The sequence below is a fragment of the Palaemon carinicauda genome, chromosome 40 (genome assembly GCF_036898095.1).
Source record: "Palaemon carinicauda isolate YSFRI2023 chromosome 40, ASM3689809v2, whole genome shotgun sequence".
NCBI classification, from domain to species: domain Eukaryota; kingdom Metazoa; phylum Arthropoda; class Malacostraca; order Decapoda; family Palaemonidae; genus Palaemon; species Palaemon carinicauda.
Window position 1 is genome coordinate 65,525,768 of NC_090764.1, and position 26,243 is coordinate 65,552,010.

The window sequence follows — 26,243 nt, forward strand, 5'->3', positions numbered from 1 at the left end:
CTTAAACTACATTTTTTGTTGTGGCAATGTTTGTTATTTTGAGGAAGAAACATACTTTGTCTTGTGCTTACATTTCTGTAATAAAACCACAGGCAGAGAATTTGGCATTAGTTGGTACACCCACCCACATACACACACACACACACACACATATATATATATATATATATATATATATATATATATGTGTGTGTGTGTATGTGTGTGTGTGTGTGTGTGTGTGTGTGTTGTTGTTGGTTGGTGCTCGTGCACCACTCACTGTTCACTTTCTGTAAGGTGTATGAGCGGATACCGGATACTGATGAATTTTCTTCATTCGAGTAGAAAAAGCATTTTACTGTATGAAAGTAAATGATCGACCTTGTTGTAATCTGTTAAACAACATATATAATTTATATCAACTTTTGACTAATGTTCCTTTATGCTTATTATCCTGATAGGACTGTGTTGCAATATCTTAGGTTCACTACTATACTATTTCTTTTGGTACTTTTTTACCTCGAACTTGTACAATACTCGTATTATTAATATTCCCCCAATTCTCTCACTCCTTCAGACTGCAGCTACACGTGCCATGAGCAATGCCAGGACCTGGTGACCCTGGACTGCAAGACCGACCTCACACCAGATTCCCAAACCAGTGACGACGACTTATACGAAGACACTGAACAGGGAACTCTAGTTAGACACGAACATCTCTCCAATCAGAATCTGAGCATAACAGTGACGTCACAGGAGGAGGAGGAGGAGGAGGAAGAGGAGACGCCAGAGGAGGACTGTCAAGAAGAACAAGAAGAGAAACATGAGGAGGAACAACAAGAAAAGGAACAGTTCCTCGAGGAACCTTTCAGGAAATTTGAAGTGAGCTTACTTTATCTCTTTCTATCTTTTTCTTACATTTTATATATTCCAATATGAACTCCATTTGTAATTGCATATTGAAGACACAAATTATAACAGGTTTATGGACAAACTAACTGGATTGATAGTACAATGTATTTACAGTAGATACTGCATTTGAATATGTTGAAATCAATGTATTTATACATTCAGATCTTGACATCCTTGCATAAAACTTTTCCAAATACAAAATATTTTAGTATAACTATCATTATCTAATTATGTATCTATCTCTCAATATATATATATATATATATATATATATATATATATATATATATATATATATATATATATACATATACATATTTATTGAGAGATAGATACATAGATAGATAGATGGATGTATTTATGTATGTATGCATTAATACGGGTAGGGCCGTCTGATTGAATACTTTTCTTTGTACAGAAAGTGGCATTTTACTTTCATAATCTCAGTTTGTTTACCAAAATCTCTCCATTCCATGCTTATTCTTATTTGTATATCTGTCTCATGGCTTTGGGAACACTTACTGTCTGTCCTAAGTATGAATATTCTTTAAAAATTCTATTTGATCGCCCATAACCCCTTTTTTGTCTGCATTTTCATTGAACATTATCTTAATTTTACTTATATTTTAATTTTCAGTCCTACATTTCTGTTTTCTCTATTCAAAACATCCAACATCTTTTGCAATTCCTCCATTAGCTCACCAAATAGAACTATGTCATAGACAAATCTTTAGTTATGATATTCCCCATTAATGTTGATGTGTACATTTTCCCAATCTAAATTCTTAAAAGCTTCGTCTAGACAAACTGTGAATAATTTAGGAGAGATGGGGTCTCCCTGTCTAACTCCTTTTTCAATCGGAATTTTCTCTCTATCTTTATGCAGTTTTAGTAATACTCTACTGCCTGCATCGGAACCTTGGAGCCTTATTAAAGCCTTAAAACATAAGCTAGTTGCAACAAGAGTTAACAAAAGAAAATTGTTAAAAAATTTGTGGCTGTGGACTTAATTCAACTCATCATTTGTGCCTTTATTAATGTTTTTATTCTTTCAAAAGGGCTGCAATCAATTGCAACGATTTACCTTCATAATTGCAGCGTGTTTAGTATTCACTGGGCCCTTTCAGTGAAAATTATTGCTATACTAATTGCTGTTAAGAGTATCCTATCAATTTTTCCTGAACTTTTGTTGTCATTTTTATACTTATAAAACATATGAATTGCAATGATGTAATAGATAATTGAAATGTAATTTATCATAACCATTCATGTTGTGGATTAGATTTATTTAATGTAACTAATGTTAATTTTTGAGAAATTTGCCTAATTTTCCTTTATTTAGTTTTCTCTGTAATGGACTTAGGGCAATTACTTTTGCTTTTTCTAATTTTTAAGATTGCAAAAACATCTTTTAAATTTACTTCCAAATGACACCAAAATATTACAATGACTGATTTAATGCATCGCATAATTCACTTTTATTTGTTACTACTCACTGGCAAATGTCATATTCCTCCAATGATGACTGCTAAGACATCAGTTATTACCACAATCCTCTTAAGAAAGACTAATTTACGATGGTCGGTCTGACAGATGTTCTTGCTCAAGAAGGCCTTCTGTTAAACCTTTACATGAAGTGTTTCCAGGGGCCGGGTGTCATTGAGCAATCTCAAGTTCTTTTTGGAACCTCAATAATTTGTTATTTTTCATCTGAAAAAAAACATTTCGACAAGAATAACCATAAGTGTATAACAATAGCAGTCATTATCTCTTTCATTAACATTAATGCTGTTTTCGTAGTGGCTAATTTAAAGACATCCAGATGTAATAAAGCCTAAATAACTTTTGTTCTTATTAGAGTTACTTTTTAAATCACTTTTAGATTCATTTTAGAACATTTATAAATGAAATTAGTAATTTGATGAACTGTACTTTATTTCTAAAACTGTACGACGTTTAAATATCCACCATAAAACTGAGAATACATTAACATAAATTCAGCAATTTTTTCAGAACTTTTTGATAGATTATCATGAAATGTTATAAATATTTGAGTAAAATTACTTTTATAAATTTTATGAATTGTTACTATGCGAGTAGAAACCCTTTTTACTTAAAATATAGAAGAGCCATATATAGGTGGGAAGCAATCCCTGTGAACCAAATTCTAGCTGGTTCAACTTCCTCTGATTTGCTAATCTGCCTCGTCCTGTACAGGAGCAAAGGGGATGACTCTTGGCAACTGCCTGAACAGCTTAGGTATATGGATGCTAAAAGCGTTAGGCTAAGCCTGTACCTAACTTTTGTCTGACATTCACTTGATTAAATACTCTACAGATACATAACAAGTGAGTGCCCCTTCAATTTCTTAGTGTTGTGTAGATGTAAAACAAATGTTTGACATAAATATTCATTATTTATTTCCAGGAAGTTTCCACCCTCCGGAAGAGTGTTAACCGCTTACAGTCACACTTGGTCGATAATGAAACCTTGGAAGCATGGGTAGAAAAATATAATGCCTCAACTCAGGGATTACAAATAGCTAAGGTAATGTATAATTTTTTCTATCATGATTATAAGTAGAGATTCATTATTCCAATTGTTCTGTTTGTAAACAAGGAGTTTTATCATGAGTGTCACTCAGAATAGGTTTATCCAAATCATTCAACCAGAGCCAAGTTGAAGATTAGTGTGGTGAATGTCTAAAAGGTGAGTTAAATAAAATACAGATTTGGAATGATGGACGGGTTGCTGTCTCTCCCAACCAGTTTCTATGGAACCAAATCTGATGGTCCAAGGTCATTAGATGTATTTGGAACTTTGGTTCCATTATCTTTATAAAAACTGATAATACTAATGTTAAGTAGTGCTAGTGCATTATGCAGCCAGTACCCTGTAGGGAGTTCCACTAACAGTTAGGCTTGCATGACCTATTGTGTACAATACTAAAGGTTATTTACAGCAAACATTCTTCCCCAACTTTTCCTCTGCCACTTTTGTCTTGATTCTTACTAGCTCTTTAACTTTATCTTGCTACAATTATCTCTTTATATTTGAAGTCTTTGAAATGGGATACATAGGTGTCGTTGATTGTGAAAAATTAATGCTTATAACTCTTTTGGTCAATGTTTCTTTATATTCTCGTTAAACAATAACTTTGCTATCATGTTACCTGTCTTTTCAGTAAAGATGGTGGTCATATACCTATTTCATTTTTCTTTTTCTCGCATACTGAGCAATACATCTAAATGAAAAATTATTGCTCATAAATTTCTGCCAATACTGATGAACCTTATTCCCATTTACATCTATTCATTACATTTGTAATCTGTTTAACTCAGAGTTTTTATATTATTATTACTTTCTAAGCTACAACCCTAGTTTGAAAAGCAGGATGTCATAAACTGAGGGGCTCCAGCAGGGAAAATAGCCCAGTGAGGAAAGTAAGCAAGAAAAATTAAAATATTTTAAGAGCAGTAACATCAAATTAATATCTCCCATATAAACTATAAAAACCTTAACAGAACAAGAGGAAGAGAAATAAGATAGAATATTGTGCCTGAGTGTACCCTCAAGCAAGAGAATTCTAACCCAAGACAGTGGAAGACCACGATACAGAGGCTATGGCACTACCCAAGACTAAAGAACAATGGTTTGGTTTTGGAGTGTCCTTCTAGAAGAACTGCTTGCCATAGCTGAAGAGTCTTTTCTACCCTTACTTAGAGGATAGTGGCTACTGAACAATGACAGTGCAGTAACCCCATGGGTTAAGAAGAATTGTTAAGTAGTCTCAGTGTTGTCAGGTGTATAAGGACAGGAGGATATGTAAAAAATATTCCAGAATATTCAGTGTATAAGTAGGCAAAGGGAAAATGAACCGTAACCAGAGAGAAGGATCCAATGTATTACTGTCTGGCCAGTCAAAGACCCCCATGACACTATATATTCACAAACTGAAGACACCACTAAAGGTTCTTCATACAGTAGAAGCATCCCTTCAGCCTCAGATAAATTACTCTCTGCCTTTTACTTTTCCTTTCTTCCAAATTGTGGAATGATCTTCCAAATCTGGCAGTTGTGAATCAGTAGAACTTCAGAAGTTTTTTGTAAATTCTTTTCTTTTGAACTGGTTGACACAAGTCTCATTTATTTTAATGTTGTTAATGGTCTTAAAATATTTTATTTTTTTTATTCAATACTTATATACAGTTTATATTTGTTATTCCATTATTTACTTTCCTCACTGAGCTACTTTCACTGTTGAAGCTCTTGGGCTTGTAGCATCCTGCCTTTACAACCAGGGTTGTAGCCTGGCTGATAATAATAATAATAATAATAATAATAATAATAATAATAATAATAATAATAATAATAATAATACTGCAATAATAATAATAATAATAATAATAATAATAATAATAATAATAATAATAATAATACTAATAATAATAATAATAATCTGGAGTTTATCTGTGGCAGTCAAGCTCGGTCAACTTCACTTTGCTTCAATTTTCAATAAACACCACTTTGTAGTATATAAATGAGAGTTAGTGGTCTTACTAAACCAAATCATAATAATTCCCCATATTTTAATTGATGCTGTTATAAACATGTTTGACCCAGGCTTTATTTTTAATATTTTGAGAAGTAACATTTATAGTAATAAATGCTGATTTCATTCATTACACATGGAGAGAGAAGTTCTATTTGGGGATGAAGGGTTATACTGTATTTAGATTATGGCCTTTGTGAGTTTACTTGTTTTAGTTGGAAGTTATGGCAAATGGTTGTTTGTTGTCTGAAAACATCCCTGGTCAATTTCATTTCTTAGAATAAACTCATTTTTTTTTACTAAACTTAAAAGTTACAAGATGGGGTAGTTTATAGCTTTAAACTTGCATAAATTTGCATCTATGTGTCCCAGTGCCCATTTCAAGTCCTTAATTAAGAGTAGACTCATTTATGAGTCTGTTACTAATAGGACAGTTGTTCTATAGGAGTTAGCAAGCTTTTTGGTATTCATGTTTGGAGCTCAAACTCTGTGACTGATAATGCCATAGAAGGTCATGAATGAGAGTTAAAGGTGAAGTATACTAATTCTGAGTGAATTTTATTCACAAGTTTTTCATTTCTTAGATATCCTGTGTTTTTGAGTTATCTAAACGTAGAAATACACATCCGGTCTGATGTATGTACTTGTAGCAGTATGTGGTGAATCATAAGTATAATTTCTTTCCCCAATATAGTAAGCATTATTTTTAGTAATAGAACAATGATTGATAGGTCAAACCAAGTATGGTTTGAGCCTAAGTGTTTTTGAAATGCTTATAGGGTTGTAAATTGGGTTGTTCGTTTTTTTTTACACTCATAAATATGTAAGTATGTATATAGGTGTGTGTGTAAAAAAAAAAAACCCTGTCATCCTAATTCACATACCTGTAAGTGTTTCAAGAACACTTAGGCTCAAAACCACAGTAAATAGGTATAATAAATCACAAGGAAAACTGCAATCAAGATAGATAATCAAGGTGAAAACATGAAACATCATATTTTCATAAAAGAGAAATGTGGGGGATAATTTTCCTAAAGGGGCTAGCATTGTACTTCTCCTGTAAGGTCATCTCCCCATGGTGTATTTTGGCCTCTTACTGCCTCTTCTTCAAATGTTATTTTATTACTTTATCAAACTTACACAGCCACATCTCTTCTTATACTGCATCAATTATTTTAAACTATGATGAAGCTGCTTTTGCATATGAATTTGATTGCATTTTGTATTCAGAGTTAAATTTTCATTTATTCCAAAAGACAGATTCCTCTTTAAGATGTTTTCTGTATGTTAAACACTACTACTACTCAGGGGTATATTCTTTATTGCTTAAAGATTTGCTTCCCCAAGGTTGTAGTGGCCGATGTGGTAACATCCCTGACTGGTGAATGCCAGACTGGGTTCGAGTCCCGCTCAAACTCATTAGTTTCTTTGGTGTTTGCAACTTTCACCGTCCTTGTGAGCAAAGGAGGGGGGGGGGGGGGGGTTTGGGGAACTTATAGGTCTATCTGCTGAGTCATCAGCAGTTATTGCCTGGCCCTCCTTGGTCCTACCTTGGGTGGAGAGGCCTGGGACGCTGATCATATGTATATATGGTCAGTCTCTAGGACATTGTTTTGCTTGATAGGGCAATATCACTGTCCCTTGCCTCTGCCATTCATGAGCAGCCTTTAAACCTTTAATGATGTTTGTTCCCCATGCCTTCAGCTTTCATGTTACATAGATGAAGTGAAAATAAGATTATCTGACGTAAACACATGTACATTCAAGTGATTTATTTTATTATTTCACAGATTTCTTATTTTATATTAGCAATAGTTTGATAAATAATTTTTGAAATTTTTATAATAAAATTAAAGATAGAAGTATTTTTATAATAAATCCTTTCAATTGGCATAAAATTTGTGTCTTTTTTCAGTTTCATGAAAAATAAGTGATAAAAATTATAGATGTTTCATTTTCAAGTACAGGAAAATTTTGATGTAGTATGAACTTCAATTATGAATAATTAAAAAGCGTTCTGCATGATTAAATATTTTAAGGAGATGCTTTTTAACAAGATCAAGTCATAGTCATAGGTGTTACTGTTTTATTCTTAAATATTTGATAATATTGTTGACGAAAACATACCTAAGACAGGAAATCCCACATCCTGTGACAACTGATAATTGTGTAGACCACATACACACCAGTTGAATCAGTTCATATTTAGGAGTGTGGACCTTTGGGGATCAGAGAACTGTAGATTATCATGTGAGAGTGTAATTTAGAAATTGAAGTTCTAGTAATGGTTTTTGAATATTGTAGATGTTTGTAAACACTTAGTATATGTACAATGTTGGAACCAGAACAAGTATACACAGTCAAACTTGATATGACTCTTCAGGCTTCAGGAGGAGCATCATTTACTGATTATCTCTTAAGAGGAGAGGTGAATAAGGTAAGCATCGCAAATTCTGTGATATTTCGTAAAATATGAGAACTTGTTTACTCAATCTGAAAAAAAATAAAGAGGGGAACTATGAAGTAGAATAATGCTTAAGCATTACTTGGGAAAGTGAGCAAGTTTTAGTAAATGGAGGAAATGAATTTGTAAGGTTGAGATATAGTGTAAGTAGAAATGTTACTAGAAACGGGTTAACTATGACTTCCTTTACATGAAATAACATTCAGTACTGTATATGTACTGTAAACCTATGTAAAATGTCTGTGCAACTTATATGGATTTTTAGAAAACCTTTTCAAAATCTGTTGTCAGTTATATTTTTACAGTGATAAAGGAGTGCATTGAAATATTACATAAGGGCTAGGTAAATTCAGTCTATGAAGTTTTGTTGAGCTACTGGATAGAATATGAAAATAATGTAAGTATCTTATTGCACCAAATTAAAAAAGTTTCATACTCAAATCCAAGTTGTTGATGTTTTAAGATATATAAATTTTAAGGTAATACAGGAGCTCATGATTTTAGGGGCATAAGTACATCCCTAGCATTTGAAAAGAACTACTCTTTGGTACAGGCATTTCAAGTGGGCGTTTGGAAGCGTCAGACGACCTTCACAGGCCACTACAGTACCTGCAAGACATAACCCACTGGAATCTGAATGCCTATGGTTTACAGTACAGTAAACTTATGTAGGACTACAGTATAGTGACTGTCATTTAGTAATTAATGTTCTTACTCATAAAACTGTCATAAAAATTGTAATGAGTTTTCTTTCAACAGGAAAATGATGGAAGTTATCGTGGTTGCATAAGGGTTCACTTGAATCTCAGCCGTCCCATAAATATAGTGGCGGGGACAAGACCTCCATCTATTTATGACATACTTCAGGAAGATAGGACAATGGAAAAAACCTTAACATCCTTTTACATGCCAAGAGATGCTGTAAAAGCAATACACATTACAAGGTACGGCAGCTCATAATGTTCAAATACAGTAGAGAAGTTATGTTACTTTATCATAACTGTGGACAAATACCATTTGTATATAGAAACCAATTTGTGCTCTATATTTTAGAATCATGAATCTTTCTAATTTTGATGTTATTTTTCTCATAAAGCAAAACTACAACAAGAGAGGTCATAATTGCACTGCTTAGAAAGTTCAAAGTTGTAGACAACCCCCAAAAGTTTGCGCTTTATGAACGAACATACGATACAGGCCAGCCCGGCAAAGGTAATTTAATTTTTTTTATAACTTATGGTTTAGAATTCAGTAAAAAAAAAAAAAAAAACTCAAAATCATAAAATTTTGAATTTTAAATATTTAACTTAGCCGGTGAATATATATAGCTGCAACTCTGTTGCTCGACAGACAAAAAACTGTAAAAAACTCGCCAGCGATCGCTATACAGGTTGCGGGTGTGCCCAACAGCGCCAACTGTCGGACAGATACCATACTCAATGTAAACAAAGACTCAATTTCTTCTCTGTCGACGTGTCGACAAGACGTACAGTACTTTACTCGCTGTTGAAACATGGAGTTTTTTCCATCTTATTTGGTGAAGTACTTTATTTTGGTTTTGAGCTTTCGCTGTGCAGGGTTTTTCTTCAAATAAATCCTTGAACTCTTTTTTGTATCGGATTCATTGTTGATGACTTAGATCGTTTTTGGAATTTTCCCTTGACCAATTCAAAATGGCTGACCTTTCACAAGTTCCCAAGTTTAGGAAATGCAATGCTAGGGACTGTTCTAGGCGTCTTCCAAAGGCTTCTCTCGACCCTCACACTGTTTGTTCCAATTGTCGGGGTAAAACCTGTCAATTGGAAGATCGGTGTGAGGAATGCGTGGGCCTTTCGGAATTCGATTTTCTCGAATTTGAGAAGTACACACGCAGGCTAGAGAGAGATAGATTAAGGAGAAGTTCTTCTAGGTCGATAGATTTTTCCTCTCCTCATGCTCCTCAACCTATTCCTTCCCCTGTAGTGGTTGTTCCTAACCCCCCTCCTAGCACTCAGGAACCATCGATGGCTGACATGATGCGTGCTATCCATGCCCTGGGGGAGAGAGTTGAGTCCCTTGCAAGTGACCGCAATCAACTCATGGCGGATGTTAAGGAGCTAAAGTGCCAAAGTGCCGCGGGAAGTGATAAAGTGCCTAGTGAAAGTGTTGTGAACAGTGTTGCGCTTGAGGGTTCGTCTGTTCGTGCCTGTCGTCCTCCTAGTCCGGGACCTCTTGCAAGCTCCCAAGCCCAGGGGAGAAGCAATGTCGTACGACGCATGGGTTCGAGTGGCCTTGATCAGCGAACAGACGTTCCCTCCATGGTATCAGGCGTATCTCCCCAAGATCGCCCCTACCTACGTAAGACGAGAGAGCCCGTTTTTACCTCGTCGTCCGAAGGTGTTTCTCGTAAGAAACTTTGGACTAAGGTCTCACGACCTTTAAAACGTAAGTCGGTCCCTTCAGGACAAGTCCAACGTCCCGGTTGTAGCCACTGGGTCAGTTCGGACTCGTTGCCATCATCTGATGACTGCTCACCGCCTAAGAGAGGCAAAGCGGTACCGCCTCAGTCGCTAACCCCGTCTGTTGCCGCACCTGCTCCCGTAGACCCTAAATGGGCTTTGCTGCAAGACATGCAGTCCAAGCTTGCGTCCTTGATGGAGGTCTTTAATTCGGAGAAGGTTGCTGCTGAACCTTCTGCCCAACAACCTTCCAAGCAGTCTGTTGACGCTGAGGTTACCTTCTCGCATCTACCAGTTGAGGTGGTTCCTCCTCCCATGCGACCCAGTGTGGGTTGCCAGCCGCACGTTGACGTTAGGCGACGCACGGAGGTGGTTGTTGACGTTCAGGACGTTAAACAACCATCAGAGGTGACTTGTTTTGACGCGGTGCGTCAACCTCCGCAACCCGGTATGGTGTTGACTGCACAACCCAGACGGTCTAGACAGTCTCGGGTGGACGCTGTGCGTCCTCGCGCACCCATGGTTGTTGACAGTTCACAGACTGTGCAGCAGTTTCATGACGTTGCGTCCGGCTCCGTCACGCATGCACAAGTGCGACCGGACTCAGCGAGCCAGACGTTGCCTACTCCGTTGCCGTTTCCTCATCAGTTTTCGGATGAGGAACTATCTGATGAGGACGTTGCTGAACCACAAGACGATCAACCTTCAGAACTGGACGAGCCTAAGGCAACTCAACCATCATTGGACTTTAGAAAAGTCATGGCTGTATTCAAGGAGTTGTTTCCGGACCACTTTGTTTCTGTGGCTCCTCGTTCTCCTCCGTCAGAGTTTGTATTAGGAGTGCCTGCTACCGCACCTGCCTTTACGAAACTCGTTCTCTCACGCTCATCCAAGAGAGCTTTGCGGCTGTTGGGAGACTGGTTAGAGTCTAAGAAGAGGTTAGGGAAGACAGCATTTGCCTTTCCCCCATCTAAACTCTCTTCTAGATCGAGCGTCTGGTATGCCACGGGAGAAGTTCTCGGCTTGGGAGTTCCTGCCTCTGCCCAGGGCGACTTCTCAAGTCTTGTAGACTCTCCCCGCCGCCTTGCCATGAGACGCTCGAAGGTTTGTTGGTCACCATCGGACCTGGACCACCTTCTTAAAGGGATATTTAGGGCTTTCGAAGTCTAACTTTTTAGACTGGTGCTTAGGAGCCCTGAGCAGGAAAATCTCTTCGGTAGATAAGGATATTTCCTTGCTCATTATGTCCTGCATGGACAAGGCCGTCCGTGATGGGTCCAATGAGCTTGCTGCCTCATTCACGTCCGGAGTCCTGAAGAAGCGAGAGTCTCTCTGTTCGTTCCTGTCTGCTGGAGTTACGCCATGCCAGAGATCTGAACTTCTCTTTGCTCCCCTTTCCAAGTGCCTGTTTCCTGAAGTCTTGGTAAAGGAAATTGCCGCATCGTTAGTTCAGAAGGACACCCATGATCTAGTTGCGTCCTCGGCTCGCAAAGCTCCCCCTGTGCCTACATTCTCTGCTAGACCGAGAATAGACACTCCAGCGTCTCGCTTTATTCCGCCCTTTCGTGGCAGAGCCTCCAGCAGAGGAGGTGCTCGTGCCGAAGGGAAACGAGGGAAGAGGAAAGGACCCAAGTCCTCCAAGGGCAGAGTCTGACTGCCCGCAACTTCAGACAGCAGTGGGAGCCAGACTCAAGAACTTCTGGCAAGCCTGGGAGAAGAGAGGCGCAGATCAACAATCTGTGAAGTTACTCAGAGAGGGGTACAAAATCCCTTTTGTACGCAAACCCCCTCTAGCGACGTCCCCCATCGATCTCTCTCCCAGGTACAGAGAGGAAGAAAAGAGACAAGCCCTGAAACTGGAAGTGTCTCTTTTGCTAGAGAAGGGAGCGGTGGTCAAAGTCTCGGACCTTCGATCACCCGGATTTTACAACCGTCTCTTCCTAGTTGCGAAGAAGACAGGAGGTTGGAGACCGGTGCTAGACGTCAGTGCTCTGAATGTCTTTGTCACAAAGACGAAGTTCTCCATGGAGACCACAAAGTCAGTCTTAGCAGCGGTCAGGAAGGAAGACTGGATGGTCTCGCTAGACCTAAGGGACGCCTACTTCCATATCCCCATTCACTCACTCCCAACCTTTTCTGAGATTCGTCTTCGAAGATGTGGTTTACCAGTTTCGGGCCCTGTGCTTTGGCCTAAGCACAGCTCTTCTCGTGTTTACGAGGCTGATGAGGAATGTAGCCAAATTCCTCCACTTATCGGACATCCGAGCCTCCCTTTATTTGGACGACTGGCTTCTCAGAGCCTCTTCCAGTCGTCGCTGTCTGAAGGATCTAAAGTGGACTCTAGATCTGACCAAGGAATTGGGACTCCTTGTCAATTTGGAAAAGTTGCAGCTGGTCCCATCCCAAACTATTCTGTATTTAGGGATGGAGATTCACAGTCTAGCTTTTCGGGCTTTTCCGTCGGCCCCCAGAATAGATCAAGCCCTGCTATCCATCCAGAAGATGCTGAAGAAGGAACGCTGCTCAGTCAGGCTGTGGATGAGTCTGGTAGGGACGCTGTCATCCCTGGAACAATTTGTATCACTAGGAAGACTACACCTCCGTCCTCTTCAATACCATCTGGCTTTTCACTGGAAAAAGGACAAGACGCTAGAAGCGGTCTCGATCCCGATTTCCGGAAAGATAAAGTCTTGTCTGACTTGGTGGAAGGACAATATCAACCTAAGAGAGGGTCTTCCCCTGGCTGTTCAGACTCCCAACCACGTTCTCTTCTCGGACGCATCGGACTTGGGCTGGGGCGCGACACTGGACGGTCGGGAATGCTCAGGCCTGTGGAACTCGAGTCAAAGGAGCATGCATATCAACTGCAAGGAGCTGTTGGCAGTTCATCTGGCCTTGAAAAGCTTCGAGTATCTCCTTCGAGGCAAAGTGGTGGAAGTAAACTCGGACAACACCACGGCCTTGGCGTACATCTCCAAACAAGGAGGTACTCACTCACTGACGTTGTACGAGATCGCAAGGGACCTGCTCATCTGGTCAAAAGGTCAAGACATCTCCCTAGTAACGAGGTTCATCCAAGGCGACTTGAACGTCATAGCAGATTGTCTCAGTCGGAAAGGGCAAGTAATTCCAACCGAATGGACCCTCCACAAGGATGTGTGCAAGAGACTTTGGGCCACTTGGGGTCAACCAACCATAGATCTCTTTGCAACCTCGCTGACCAAGAGGCTTCCAATCTATTGCTCCCCAGTCCCGGACCCAGCAGCAATACATATAGATGCCTTCCTCCTAGATTGGTCACATCTGGATCTCTACGCATTCCCACCGTTCAAGATTGTCAACAAGGTACTGCAGAAGTTCGCCTCTCACGAAGGGACAAGGTTGACGTTAGTTGCTCCCCTCTGGCCCGCGAGAGAATGGTTCACCGAGGTACTTCGATGGTTAGTAGACGTTCCCAGAAGTCTTCCTCTAAGGGTAGACCTTCTACGTCAGCCACACGTAAAGAAGGTACACCAAAGCCTCCACGCTCTTCGTCTGACTGCCTTCAGACTATCGAAAGACTCTCGAGAGGTAGAGGCTTTTCGAAGGAGGCAGCCAGTGCGATTGCTAGAGCAAGGAGAGCGTCTACCATTAGAGTCTACCAATCGAAGTGGGAAGTCTTCCGAGACTGGTGCAAGTCAGTTTCTGTATTCTCGACCAGTACCTCTGTAGCTCAAATAGCTGATTTTCTCTTATACCTGAGAAAAGGACAATCCCTTTCAGCTCCCACTATCAAGGGCTACAGAAGCATGTTGGCATCGGTCTTCCGGCATAGAGGCTTAGATCTTTCCAACAATAAAGATCTGCAAGACCTCCTTAAGTCTTTTGAGACCACCAAGGAGCGTCGTTTGGCTACCCCTGGATGGAATTTAGACGTGGTACTAAGATTCCTCATGTCAGACAGGTTTGAGCCGTTACAATCAGCCTCCCTGAAAGATCTCACTCTTAAGACTCTTTTCCTGGTATGCTTAGCCTCGGCTAAAAGAGTCAATGAGATTCATGCCTTCAGCAAGAACATTGGATTTTCGTCGGAAAAAGCTACTTGTTCGCTGCAACTTGGTTTTCTAGCCAAAAATGAGCTGCCTTCTCGGCCTTGGCCTAAATCTTTCGATATTCCCAGCTTATCGGAGATCGTAGGCAATGAACTAGAAAGAGTCTTATGCCCTGTTAGAGCTCTTAAGTTCTATTTAAAGCGTACTAAACCTTTACGAGGCCAATCTGAAGCTTTATGGTGTTCAGTTAAGAAACCATCCTTGCCTATGTCAAAGAATGCTTTGTCATACTTTATCAGATTGTTAATACGAGAAGCTCATTCACATCTGAGTGAGGAAGACCGAGCTTTGCTTAAAGTGAAGACGCACGAAGTTAGAGCTGTAGCAACTTCCGTGGCCTTTAAGCAAAATATATCTCTGCAAAGTATAATGGACGCAACCTATTGGAGAAGCAAGTCAGTGTTCGCGTCATTTTACTTGAAGGATGTCCAGTCTCTTTACGAGAACTGCTACACACTGGGACCATTCGTAGCAGCGAGTGCAGTAGTGGGTGAGGGCTCAACCACTACAATTCCCTAATTCCATATCCTTTTAATCTGTCTCTTGAAATGTTTTTAATGTTGTTTTTATGGGTTGTCCGGAAGGCTAAGAAGCCTTTCGCATCCTGGTTGATTTGGCGGGTGGTCAAAGTCATTTCTTGAGAGCGCCCAGATTAGGGGTTTGATGAGGTCCTGTTGTATGGGTTGCAGCCCTTGATACTTCAGCTCCTAGGGGTCTGTCAGCATCCTAAGAGGATCGCGAGGCTCCGTAAGGAAGACGTACTTATAAGGCAGAGTAATCGTCTAAGTCGACTTCCTTACCAGGTACCTATTTATTTTGTTTTTGTTATATTGATAACTTCTAAAATGAAATAAAAACTCTTAGCTCATAAGATGTAAACATATTTAACTGGTCTCTACCCACCACCCTGGGTGTGAATCAGCTATATATATTCACCGGCTAAGTTAAATATTTAAAAATGATATTTTAATTATAAAATAAATTTTTGAATATACTTACCCGGTGAATATATAAATTAAACGACCCTCCCTTCCTCCCCAATAGAGACGCAGTGGGATGAGAAGAAATTGAGTCTTTGTTTACATTGAGTATGGTATCTGGCCGACAGTTGGCGCTGATGGGCACACCCGCAACCTGTATAGCGATCGCTGGCGAGTTTTTTACAGTTTTTTGTCTGTCGAGCAACAGAGTTGCAGCTATATATATTCACCGGGTAAGTATATTCAAAAATTTATTTTATAATTAAAATATAATTTTTCAATATTAATCTTACCCGATGATCATGTAGCTGTCAACTCCGTTGCCCGACAGAAATCTACGGTCGGGATACGCCAGCGATCGCTTATACAGGTGGGGGTGTACTCACCAGCGCCATCTGTGGTCAGGTACTCCAGTACTTCTTGTCAACAAGACCTCAATTTTTCCTCTGTCGTGCCGCCGGCAAGACCTACATGGATACGCTGTTGATTTTGGAGTCTTTTGTTCACGGTTTTGGTGAAGTATTTGCTCTAAAATTTAGCCTTCGCTGTACAGGAAGCTTTTCCCTTAGCTTAGATAGCTTTTGGAATTAATTTGATTTATTGGTTAACGATCTTTGCTTTACTTTGGAATTCCCCCTTGACTGTTCCCTAAATTCAAGATGTCCGACCACTCTCAAGCTCCTAAATATAGGCGATGTAGTGTTAGGACTTGTAATAGGCGTCTTCCGAAGGCCTCTGTTGATCCTCACACCCTTTGTTCCGATTGTAGGGGAAAATCCTGTCAATTGGAAGATCGATGTGGGGAATGTGCGGGGCTTTCGGAATTCGATTTTAATGAATTCCTCAAATATACAACTAGGTTAGAGAAGGAGAGAGTTAGGAGGAGTTCTTCTCGCTCTTTGGTTTATTCCTCTCCCCATGTCCCTCAACCTTTTCCTTCCCCTGTGGTGGTGACCCCCGAACCTGCTACGAGTGCTCAGCCTGATATGACGGATATGTTGCGTGCCATTCAGGCTCTTGGTGATAAGGTGGAGTCGTTAGTTAGTGACCACAATCTTCTCTTGGCAGATGTCAAGGAGCTTAAAGTGAAGAGTGCAGTGGGAAGTGTTAGTGCCAGTGCTGTGCATAGTGTCAGTGTCAGTGTTGCGCATGAGGATACTTCTGTGCGTGCCAGTCGTCCTCCCAGTCCGGGACCTCTTGCAAGCTCCCAAGCCCAGGGGAGAAGCAACGTCGAAGGGCAAAAGGGTTCGGCAGGCCTTGATCGACGCACAGTTGTATCCTCAGTGGTTCCGGGCGTATCTGATAGAGATCGTCACTTCCACTCCCAGACGAATGAGCCCTTAAATTCCTCGTCTGCGGAAGAGGTTTCCAGGAGGAAACGGTGGACCCAGGTCTCACGACCTATCAAACGTAAGGTCCCTTCCGAGCTAGTCCAACGGCCCAGGTGTAGCCACTGGGCCAGTTCGGACTCGCCGCAGTCATCTGATGACTGCACACCTCCCAAGAGAGGTAGAGTGGTGCCTCAACAGGCCTCTGCTCCAACCACTGTGGACCCCAAGTGGTCAATGCTGCAGACTATGCAGTCTCAGCTTGCGGCTTTGATGCAGGAGTATCAGGCAGAGAAGGTTAGCACCCCTCCTCCTGCGAGCGCTCCTCCACCTTTACGCAGTCCTCCCTGTCAGATGCAGCCGCATCGGGAGTTGCCAGGTTCCAGCACTATGCGGCAACCTCCTCAACCCATGAGGCAGGAGCCTCATGCTATGCGACAACCTCCTCAACCCCTGAGGCAGGAGCCTCAGGCTATGCGGCAACCTCCTCCACCCTTGAGGCAGGAGCCTCATGCTATGCAGCAACCTCCTCAACTCTTGAGGCAGGAGCCTCATGCTATGAGGCATCCTCCTCAACCCATGCAGCACGAGCCTCATACCATGCAGCAGCCGCATTCTATGCAGCATGAGCCTCATCCCATGCAGCTTGAGCCGCATGCCATGCAGCATGAGCCTCATGCCTTACAACCCGTTCTGCAGGATTCAGCCATTCAGCCTGCCACTTTGCCTTTACCTCTCGCTACTCAACTCTCAGGCGATGAGGTTTCTGAGGATGAAGCTGCCCATCTGGATGATCCTCCATCTGAGGTGGAAGGACACAAGTCTTCGCCGCCTTCCTTAGACTTTCGCAAGGTCCTGGCTCTGTTCAGAGAGTTGTACCCTGAACACTTCGTGTCTGCAACCCCTCGTTCTCCTCCCTCCGAGTTTTCTCTGGGCATGCAGTCTACTTCGCCTGCCTACACCAAGCTTGTCCTCGCCAGATCATCAAGGAGAGCTTTGAGGGTTTTGGGGGATTGGTTGCAGTCCAAGCAGCAACTGGGAAGGACCTCTTTTGTGTTTCCTCCTCCTAAGCTTGCTTCTAAGTCGGGCGTCTGGTATGCCATGGGAGAGGAACCTGGCTTGGGGGTTCCTGCCTCTGCCCAGGCCGACTTCTCAAGTTTGGTTGACTCTCCCCGCAGGTCGGCTATGAGACGCTCGAAGGTCTGCTGGTCCTTTTCAGATCTGGACCACTTGATGAAGGGAGTCTTTCGCGCCTTCGAAATTTTTAACTTCCTCGATTGGAGTCTAGGAGCCTTAAGCAGGAAGACTGCTCCTTCTGACAAAGACGCGGCCATGCTGATCATGTCCAGTATGGACAAAGCAATTCGCGATGGTTCTGGCGAACTTGCGGCTATTTTTGTCTCAGGAGTCCTCAAGAAAAGGGAACATCTATGCACCTTCTTATCGACTGGTATCACCCCTTGCCAGAGGTCAGAGTTACTGTTTGCTCCTCTCTCCAAGTTCCTGTTTCCGGAGGAGTTAATCAAGGGGATGGCTGCGGCTCTTATCCAGAAGGATACACATGACCTCATGGCTTCTTCAGCACGTAAGGCGAAAACCTTACCTTCCGTGCCTAGATCTTACCGCACCCCTGTTGCTGATACACCTGCTACTAGGTTCATTCCGCCCTTTCGTGGTAGAGCCTCCAGTAGAGGAAGTACCCGTGCAGACAGTCAACGGGGCAAGTCAAAGAAGGGTGCCAAGTCCACGAAAAACAAGCTTTGACTTCCTTCCTCTCCAGACAGCTGTAGGAGCCAGACTCAAGACCTTCTGGCAAGCCTGGGAGAGCAGAGGTGCAGACGCTCAGTCTGTCAAGTGGCTAAGGGAGGGATACAGAATTCCGTTCTGCCGCAATCCCCCTCTGACCACTTCTCCCATCAACCTCTCTCCCAACTACAAGGAGAAGGACAAGAGGCTAGCGTTACAACAAGAGGTGTCGCTCCTGCTACAGAAGGAGGCAGTGGTGATAGTTCGGGACCATCAATCCCCGGGCTTTTACAACCGTCTCTTCCTGGTGGCCAAGAAGACAGGAGGTTGGAGACCGGTGCTGGACGTCAGTACGCTCAATGCTTATGTCACCAAGCAGACGTTCACAATGGAGACGACGAAGTCGGTCCTAGCAGCGGTCAGGCAGGAGGACTGGATGGTCTCGTTAGATCTGAAAGATGCCTACTTTCACGTTCCCATCCATCCAGACTCCCAACCTTTTCTGAGATTCGTCTTTGGAGAGGTTGTGTACCAGTTCCAAGCCCTGTGCTTTGGCCTGACCACGGCACCTCTTGTGTTTACGCGACTGATGAGGAATATTGCGAAATTCCTTCACTTGGCAGACATCAGAGCCTCCCTTTATTTAGACGACTGGCTTTTAAGAGCTCCCACAAGTCGTCGCTGTCTGGAGAGTCTCAGATGGACTATGGATCTGACCAAGGAACTGGGCCTCCTGGTCAATTTAGAGAAGTCCCAGCTCGTTCCTTCCCAGTCCATCGTTTACCTGGGTATGGAGATTCAGAGTCGAGCTTTTCGGGCTTTTCCGTCGGCCCCAAGAATCAACCAAGCCCTGGAGTGCATCCTGAGCATGCTGAGGAGGAACCGATGCTCGGTGAGGCAGTGGATGAGTCTAACAGGGACTCTTTCATCGCTAGCCCTGTTCATCGAGTTAGGGAGACTCCACCTCCGCCCCCTTCAGTACCATCTGGCAGCTCACTGGAACAAGGATATGACGCTCGAGACGGTCTCAATTCCTGTTTCCAAAGAGATGAGGGCTACTCTAACGTGGTGGAAGAACAGCATTCTTCTCAAGGAAGGTCTTTCGTTAGCTGTTCAGACCCCCGACCATCATCTCTTCTCGGACGCATCAGACTCGGGCTGGGGCGCGACATTGGACGGACAGGAATGCTCAGGGATATGGAATCAGGAACAGAAAACGCTTCATATCAATTGCAAGGAGTTGTTGGCGGTTCATCTGGCCTTAATGAACTTCAAGTCCCTCCAGCTAAACAAGGTGGTGGAGGTGAACTCCGACAACACCACAGCCTTGGCGTACATCTCCAAGCAGGGAGGGACTCATTCGAGGAAGCTGTTCGAGATCGCAAGGGACCTCCTCATTTGGTCAAAAAGTCGAAAGCTCACGCTGGCAACGAGGTTCATTCAGGGCGATATGAATGTCATGGCAGATCGCCTCAGCCGGAAGGGTCAAGTCATCCCCACAGAGTGGACCCTTCACAAGAACGTTTGCAACAGACTTTGGGCCCTGTGGGGTCAGCCAACACTAGATCTGTTCGCTACCTCGATGACCAAGAGGCTCCCATTGTACTGTTCCCCGATTCCAGACCCGGCAGCAGTTCACGTGGATGCCTTTCTGCTGGATTGGTCCCATCTCGACCTGTATGCATTCCCGCCGTTCAAGATCATCAACAGGGTTCTTCAGAAGTTCGTCTCTCACAAAGGGACACGGCTGACGTTGGTTGCTCCCCTCTGGCCCGCAAGAGAATGGTTCACAGAGGTACTGCAATGGCTGGTCGACGTTCCCAGGACTCTCCCTCTAAGAGTGGACCTTCTGCGTCAACCTCACGTCAAGAAGGTACACCCAAGCCTCCACGCTCTTCGTCTGACTGCCTTCAGACTATCGAAAGACTCTCAAGAGCTAGAGGCTTTTCGAAGGAGGCAGCCAGAGCGATTGCCAGAGCAAGGAGGATATCCACTCGCAGAGTCTATCAATCTAAGTGGGAAGTCTTCCGAAGCTGGTGCAGGGCCAATGCAGTTTCCTCTACCAGTACCACTGTAACCCAAATTGCTGACTTCCTGTTACATCTAAGGAACGTTAGATCCCTATCAGCTCCTACGATCAAGGGTTATAGAAGTATGTTGGCAGCGGTTTTCCGCCACAGAGGCTTGGATCTTTCCTCCAACAAAGATCTGCAGGACATCCTTAGGTCTTTTGAGACCTCTAAGGAACGTCGGTTGTCCACTCCAGGCTGGAATCTAGACGTGGTCCTAAGGTTCCTGATGTCATCTAGATTTGAACTGCTACAATCAGCCTCTTTCAAGGACCTCACATTAAAAACTCTTTTCCTAGTATGCCTAGCAACAGCTAAGAGAGTAAGTGAGATCCACGCCTTCAGCAGGAACATAGGTTTCACATCGGAAACGGCTACATGTTCCTTGCAGCTCGGTTTTTTGGCTAAAAACGAGCTTCCTTCACGTCCTTGGCCTAAATCGTTCGAGATCCCTAGCCTATCTAACTTGGTGGGTAACGAGCTGGAGAGAGTACTTTGCCCAGTCAGAGCTCTTAGGTACTATTTGAAAAGGTCAAAACCTTTACGAGGACAATCAGAAGCCTTATGGTGTGCGGTTAAGAAGCCTTCGCTACCAATGTCTAAGAACGCAGTTTCTTACTACATCAGGCTTCTGATTAGAGAAGCTCATTCTCATATGAAGGAAGAAGACCTTGCTTTGCTGAAGGTAAGGACACATGAAGTGAGAGCTGTGGCTACTTCAGTGGCCTTCAAACAGAACCGTTCTCTGCAGAGTGTTATGGATGCAACCTATTGGAGAAGCAAGTCAGTGTTCGCATCATTCTATCTCAAAGATGTCCAGTCTCTTTACGAGAACTGCTACACCCTGGGACCATTCGTAGCAGCGAGTGCAGTAGTAGGTGAGGGCTCAGCCACTACATTCCCATAATCCCATAACCTTTTTTAACCTTTCTCTTGATTGCTTTTATTGTTGTTTTTGGGTTGTACGGTCGGCTAAGAAGCCTTCCGCATCCTGGTTGATTTGGCGGGTGGTCAATTCTTTCTTGAGAAGCGCCTAGGTTAGAGGTTATGATGAGGTCCTTTAGTATGGGTTGCAGCCCTTTATACTTTAGCCACCTAAGAGTCGTTCAGCATCCTAAGAGGACCGCTACGCTCAGTAAGGAAGACGTACTTATTAAAGGCAGAGTAATGGTTCAAGTCGACTTCCTTACCAGGTACTTATTTGTTTTTTATTGTTATTTTGAATAACTAATAAAAATGAAATACGGGATACTTAGCTTCTTTGTTAACATGTATACTGGTCTCCACCCACCACCCTGGGTGTGAATCAGCTACATGATCATCGGGTAAGATTAATATTGAAAAATGTTATTTTTATTACTAAAATAAATTTTTGAATATACTTACCCGATGATCATGATTTAAATGACCCGCCCTTCCTCCCCATAGAGAACCAGTGGACCGAGGAGAAAATTGAGGTCTTGTTGACAAGAAGTACTGGAGTACTTGACCACAGATGGCGCTGGTGAGTACACCCCCACCTGTATAAGCGATCGCTGGCGTATCCCGACCGTAGATTTCTGTCGGGCAACGGAGTTGACAGCTACATGATCATCGGGTAAGTATATTCAAAAATTTATTTTAGTAATAAAAATAACATTTTTATTGAGTTTTTGTCATTGTTATATCTTCTTCCAAAATGTCTAGTACTGTAACATTTAGAAAAGGCTTTCTATTTTGCAAACTACACAACTGATTTTTCTATTGAATATCAATTTACATAAACTTTTTTCTTTTTGGTCTCTGTAAAGCTAAACTAAGAAGACTTGGGGATTCAGAGTGTCCACTTGTACTGGCAATTAACTGGAGTGCACAAGGACTGACTAACAAAAGATTAGTTCTCCAAGAGAATGACACTGCTGATATTCAGGTATAGTATTTTGAGTTTTACATCAATTTGACTCTGTGTGAATGAGAGAGATTATCATTAAGACTAGTAACTTTACCAAAAATGACTAGATTTCATTTACAACCCTAACTTAGGTTTGTGATTTTATTTTAATTGTTCATAATTTCAAATACTTTTTATTACACATTAAGAAATAAAAAGGGGGAGTTTTTAAAAGCATATTTTGTTTTATACAGACAAGTATCTGACTCATACAGTAATGACCTAAAGTCCACATTTATCAAGGAAACAAGAAAATTTCATTCGCTAGTTGGTAACAGGGACCTGCATCATTGAATTGGTAACTGTGCATTTTGTAACCATCTTCCATAGTTTTAGAATGAAGCCTCTATCCATGAAATAGTATGAACTTCATATACATAAGGAGAGGGGCGTAGGGACCTCAGCATAAGAAAAACATTTGTAATTACAGAACATAAACTTTGTTTTAAAGTAACAAATTTCTAGATGAGCATATTAAGCAACCACCGACTTATGTAACCAAATTGTTGCTTAGATTAAACAGACACCAGTTTTTTTTTTATGAGAGTATGTCATCAGCTAATACTATACAGGGGTATATAATCATAACAAATGAATCACTGACTTGCACATTAATATTGTTACTTAGGCAAAAAGGCAATAGTAGTAGATGTGACTTGTTGGATAAGTTTTGTGTGTCATCAGGTTAGAAATTACTCTCTACCCCAATCTAATTGATAACTGATTTAAAGATTCAGTATCTCTTTGAGCATTGGATATGAAATATTCTGCAAGCTTACGATCTTTTCAAGGAAAAAGTGAAGCAGAGAAGGTAATGCCTTTTTAGGGGATAAAGTAGACTAAGAAAGGCAATCACCAGTGACAATTAAAATATATTAGTAAGTGAGAGGTAATGTGGAAAGTTCTAGGCTTCTGGGAGGTAAAAAGAAAGAGTATTTGTAAATAATATGATGAAAATCTGCAATAGAATTTAGTTTAAGGTAGATTATCACTCCAGATGTTATTTTCTTGTTGTCAGGTAAAGAAAAGTGCTTGAAGTAAGTAGGGTAGTTATAGCATGAACTGCATGCAATTGTTTTTTAATTACCTAATATCATTCAATAAATAGCAAAAAAATTTTATTTTGATAATAAAATAAATTTTTGAATATACTTACCCGGTGATTATAATAGCTGCAACTCTGTTGCTCGACAGAAAACTCTATGGTAAAATTCGCCAGCGATCGCTACACAGGTTGCGGGTGTACCCAACAGCGCCATCTGTCGTCCAGATACCCAGTACTCAATGTAAACAAAGAACTCAATTTTCTCCTCGGTCCACTGCGTCTCTATTGGGGAGGAAGGGAGGGTCCTTTAATTTATAATCACCGGGTAAGTATATTCAAAAATCTATTTTATTATCAAAATAACATTTTCCAATATTTAACTTAGCCGGTGATTATAATAGCTGATTCACACCCAGGGGGGTGGGTAGAGACCAGCAAAATATGTTTACATTATTATGAGCTAAGAATTTTTATTTCATTTTAGAAGTTATCAAAATAACAAAAACAAAATAAATAGGTACCTGGTAAGGAAGTCGACTTGAACAATTACTCTGCCTTTTTAAGTACGTCTTCCTTACGGAGCCTCGCGATCCTCTTAGGATGCTGAGCGACCCCTAGGATCTGAAGTATCAAGGGTTGCAACCCATACAACAGGACCTCATCAAAACCCCTAATCTAGGCGCTTCTCAAGAAATGACTTTGACCACCCGCCAAATCAACCAGGATGCGAAAGGCTTCTTAGCCTTCCGGACAACCCAAAAACAACAATAAAAACATTCCAAGAGAAAGATTAAAAAGGTTATGGAATTAGGGAATTGTAGTGGTTGAGCCCTCACCCACTACTGCACTCTCTGCTACGAATGGTCCCAGAGTGTAGCAGTCCTCGTAAAGAGACTGGACATCCTTAAGATAAAAAGACGCGAACACTGACTTGCTTCTCCAATAGGTTGCGTCCATTATACTTCGCAGAGATCTATTTTGTTTAAAGGCCACGGAAGTTGCGACAGCTCTAACTTCGTGTGTCCTTACCTTCAGCAAAGCTTGGTCTTCCTCATTCAGATGGGAATGAGCTTCTCGTATTAAAAGTCTGATAAAATAGGATAAAGCATTCTTTGACATAGGCAAAGATGGTTTCTTAACTGAACACCATAAAGCTTCAGACGGGCCTCGTAAAGGTTTAGTTCGTTTTAAATAGAACTTAAGAGCTCTCACAGGGCATAAGACTCTTTCTAGTTCCTTTCCAACCATATTCGATAAGCTTGGAATATCGAACGATTTTGGCCAAGGTCGAGAAGGCAGCTCGTTTTTGGCTAGAAAACCAAGTTGTAGAGAACATGTAGCCGTTTCAGATGAGAATCCGATGTTCTTGCTGAAGGCATGAATCTCACTGACTCTTTTAGCTGTGGCTAAGCATACCAGGAAAAGAGTCTTTAAGGTGAGATCTTTCAGGGAGGCTGATTGTAGCGGCTCAAACCTGTCTGACATGAGGAATCTTAGTACCACGTCTAAATTCCAACCAGGTGTAACCAAACGACGCTCCTTCGTGGTCTCAAAAGACTTAAGGAGGTCCTGTAGATCTTTATTGTTGGAAAGATCTAAGCCTCTGTGACGGAAGACTGATGCCAACATGCTTCTGTAACCCTTGATAGTGGGAGCTGAAAGAGATCGTTCTTTCCTCAGATATAAGAGGAAGTCAGCTATTTGAGTTACAGAGGTACTGGTCGAGGATACGGATACTGACTTGCACCAGTTTCGGAAGATTTCCCACTTCGATTGGTAGACTCTAAGGGTGGATGTTCTCCTTGCTCTAGCAATCGCTCTGGCTGCCTCCTTCGAAAAGCCTCTAGCTCTCGAGAGTCTTTCGATAGTCTGAAGGCAGTCAGACGAAGAGCGTGGAGGCCTTGGTGTACCTTCTTTACGTGTGGCTGATGTAGAAGGTCCACCCTTAGGGGAAGTGTTCTGGGAACATCTACTAGCCATCGAAGTACCTCGGTGAACCATTCTCTCGCGGGCCAGAGGGGAGCAACTAGCGTCAACCTTGTCCCTTCGTGAGAGGCGAACTTCTGCAGTACCTTGTTGACAATCTTGAACGGAGGGAATGCATATAGATCTAGATGTGACCAATCTAGGAGAAAGGCATCTATATGAACTGCTGCTGGGTCCGGGATTGGTGAGCAATATATCGGGAGCCTCTTGGTCATCGAGGTTGTGAAGAGATCTATGGTTGGCTGGCCCCAGGTGGCCCAAAGTCTCTTGCATACATCCTTGTGGAGGGTCCATTCTGTTGGAATTATTTGTCCCTTCCGACTGAGACAATCTGCCATGACATTCAAGTTGCCTTGGATGAACCTCGTTACTAGTGATATGTTTAGACCTTTTGACCAGGTGAGGAGGTCCCTTGCGATCTCGTACAACGTCAGAGAGTGGGTCCCTCCTTGCTTGGAGATGTACGCCAAAGCCGCGGTGTTGTCCGAGTTCACCTCCACCACTTTGCCTTGAAGGAGGGACTTGAAGCTTTTCAAGGCCAGATGTACTGCCAGTAGCTCCTTGCAGTTGATATGCATTGTCCTTTGACTCGAGTTCCATATTCCCGAGCATTCCCGACCGTCTAATGTCGCGCCCCAGCCTACGTCCGATGCGTCCGAGAAGAGAACGTGGTTGGGAGTCTGAACAGCCAGGGACAGACCCTCTCTGAGGCTGATATTGTCC

At 42.2% G+C, this 26,243-nt stretch overlaps 2 protein-coding genes across 2 annotated transcripts in view; one reads left to right on the forward strand and one right to left on the reverse strand.

Moving 5' to 3' along the window:
* Nucleotides 1–26,243, reverse strand: part of LOC137631832 (uncharacterized) — a 278,258-nt gene that overhangs the window by 128,311 nt on the left and 123,704 nt on the right. The gene's annotated exons all lie outside the window — the stretch shown is intronic.
* LOC137631638 (ras association domain-containing protein 1 homolog) overlaps nt 1–26,243 on the forward strand; it is a 137,686-nt gene that overhangs the window by 94,262 nt on the left and 17,181 nt on the right. The window contains exons 2-6 of the mRNA XM_068363511.1: nt 557–861; nt 3,319–3,438; nt 8,667–8,851; nt 9,004–9,119; nt 22,350–22,468. Of these exons, the coding sequence (XP_068219612.1) occupies nt 557–861; nt 3,319–3,438; nt 8,667–8,851; nt 9,004–9,119; nt 22,350–22,468 (845 nt within the window). The remainder of the gene's footprint in view (nt 1–556; nt 862–3,318; nt 3,439–8,666; nt 8,852–9,003; nt 9,120–22,349; nt 22,469–26,243) is intronic.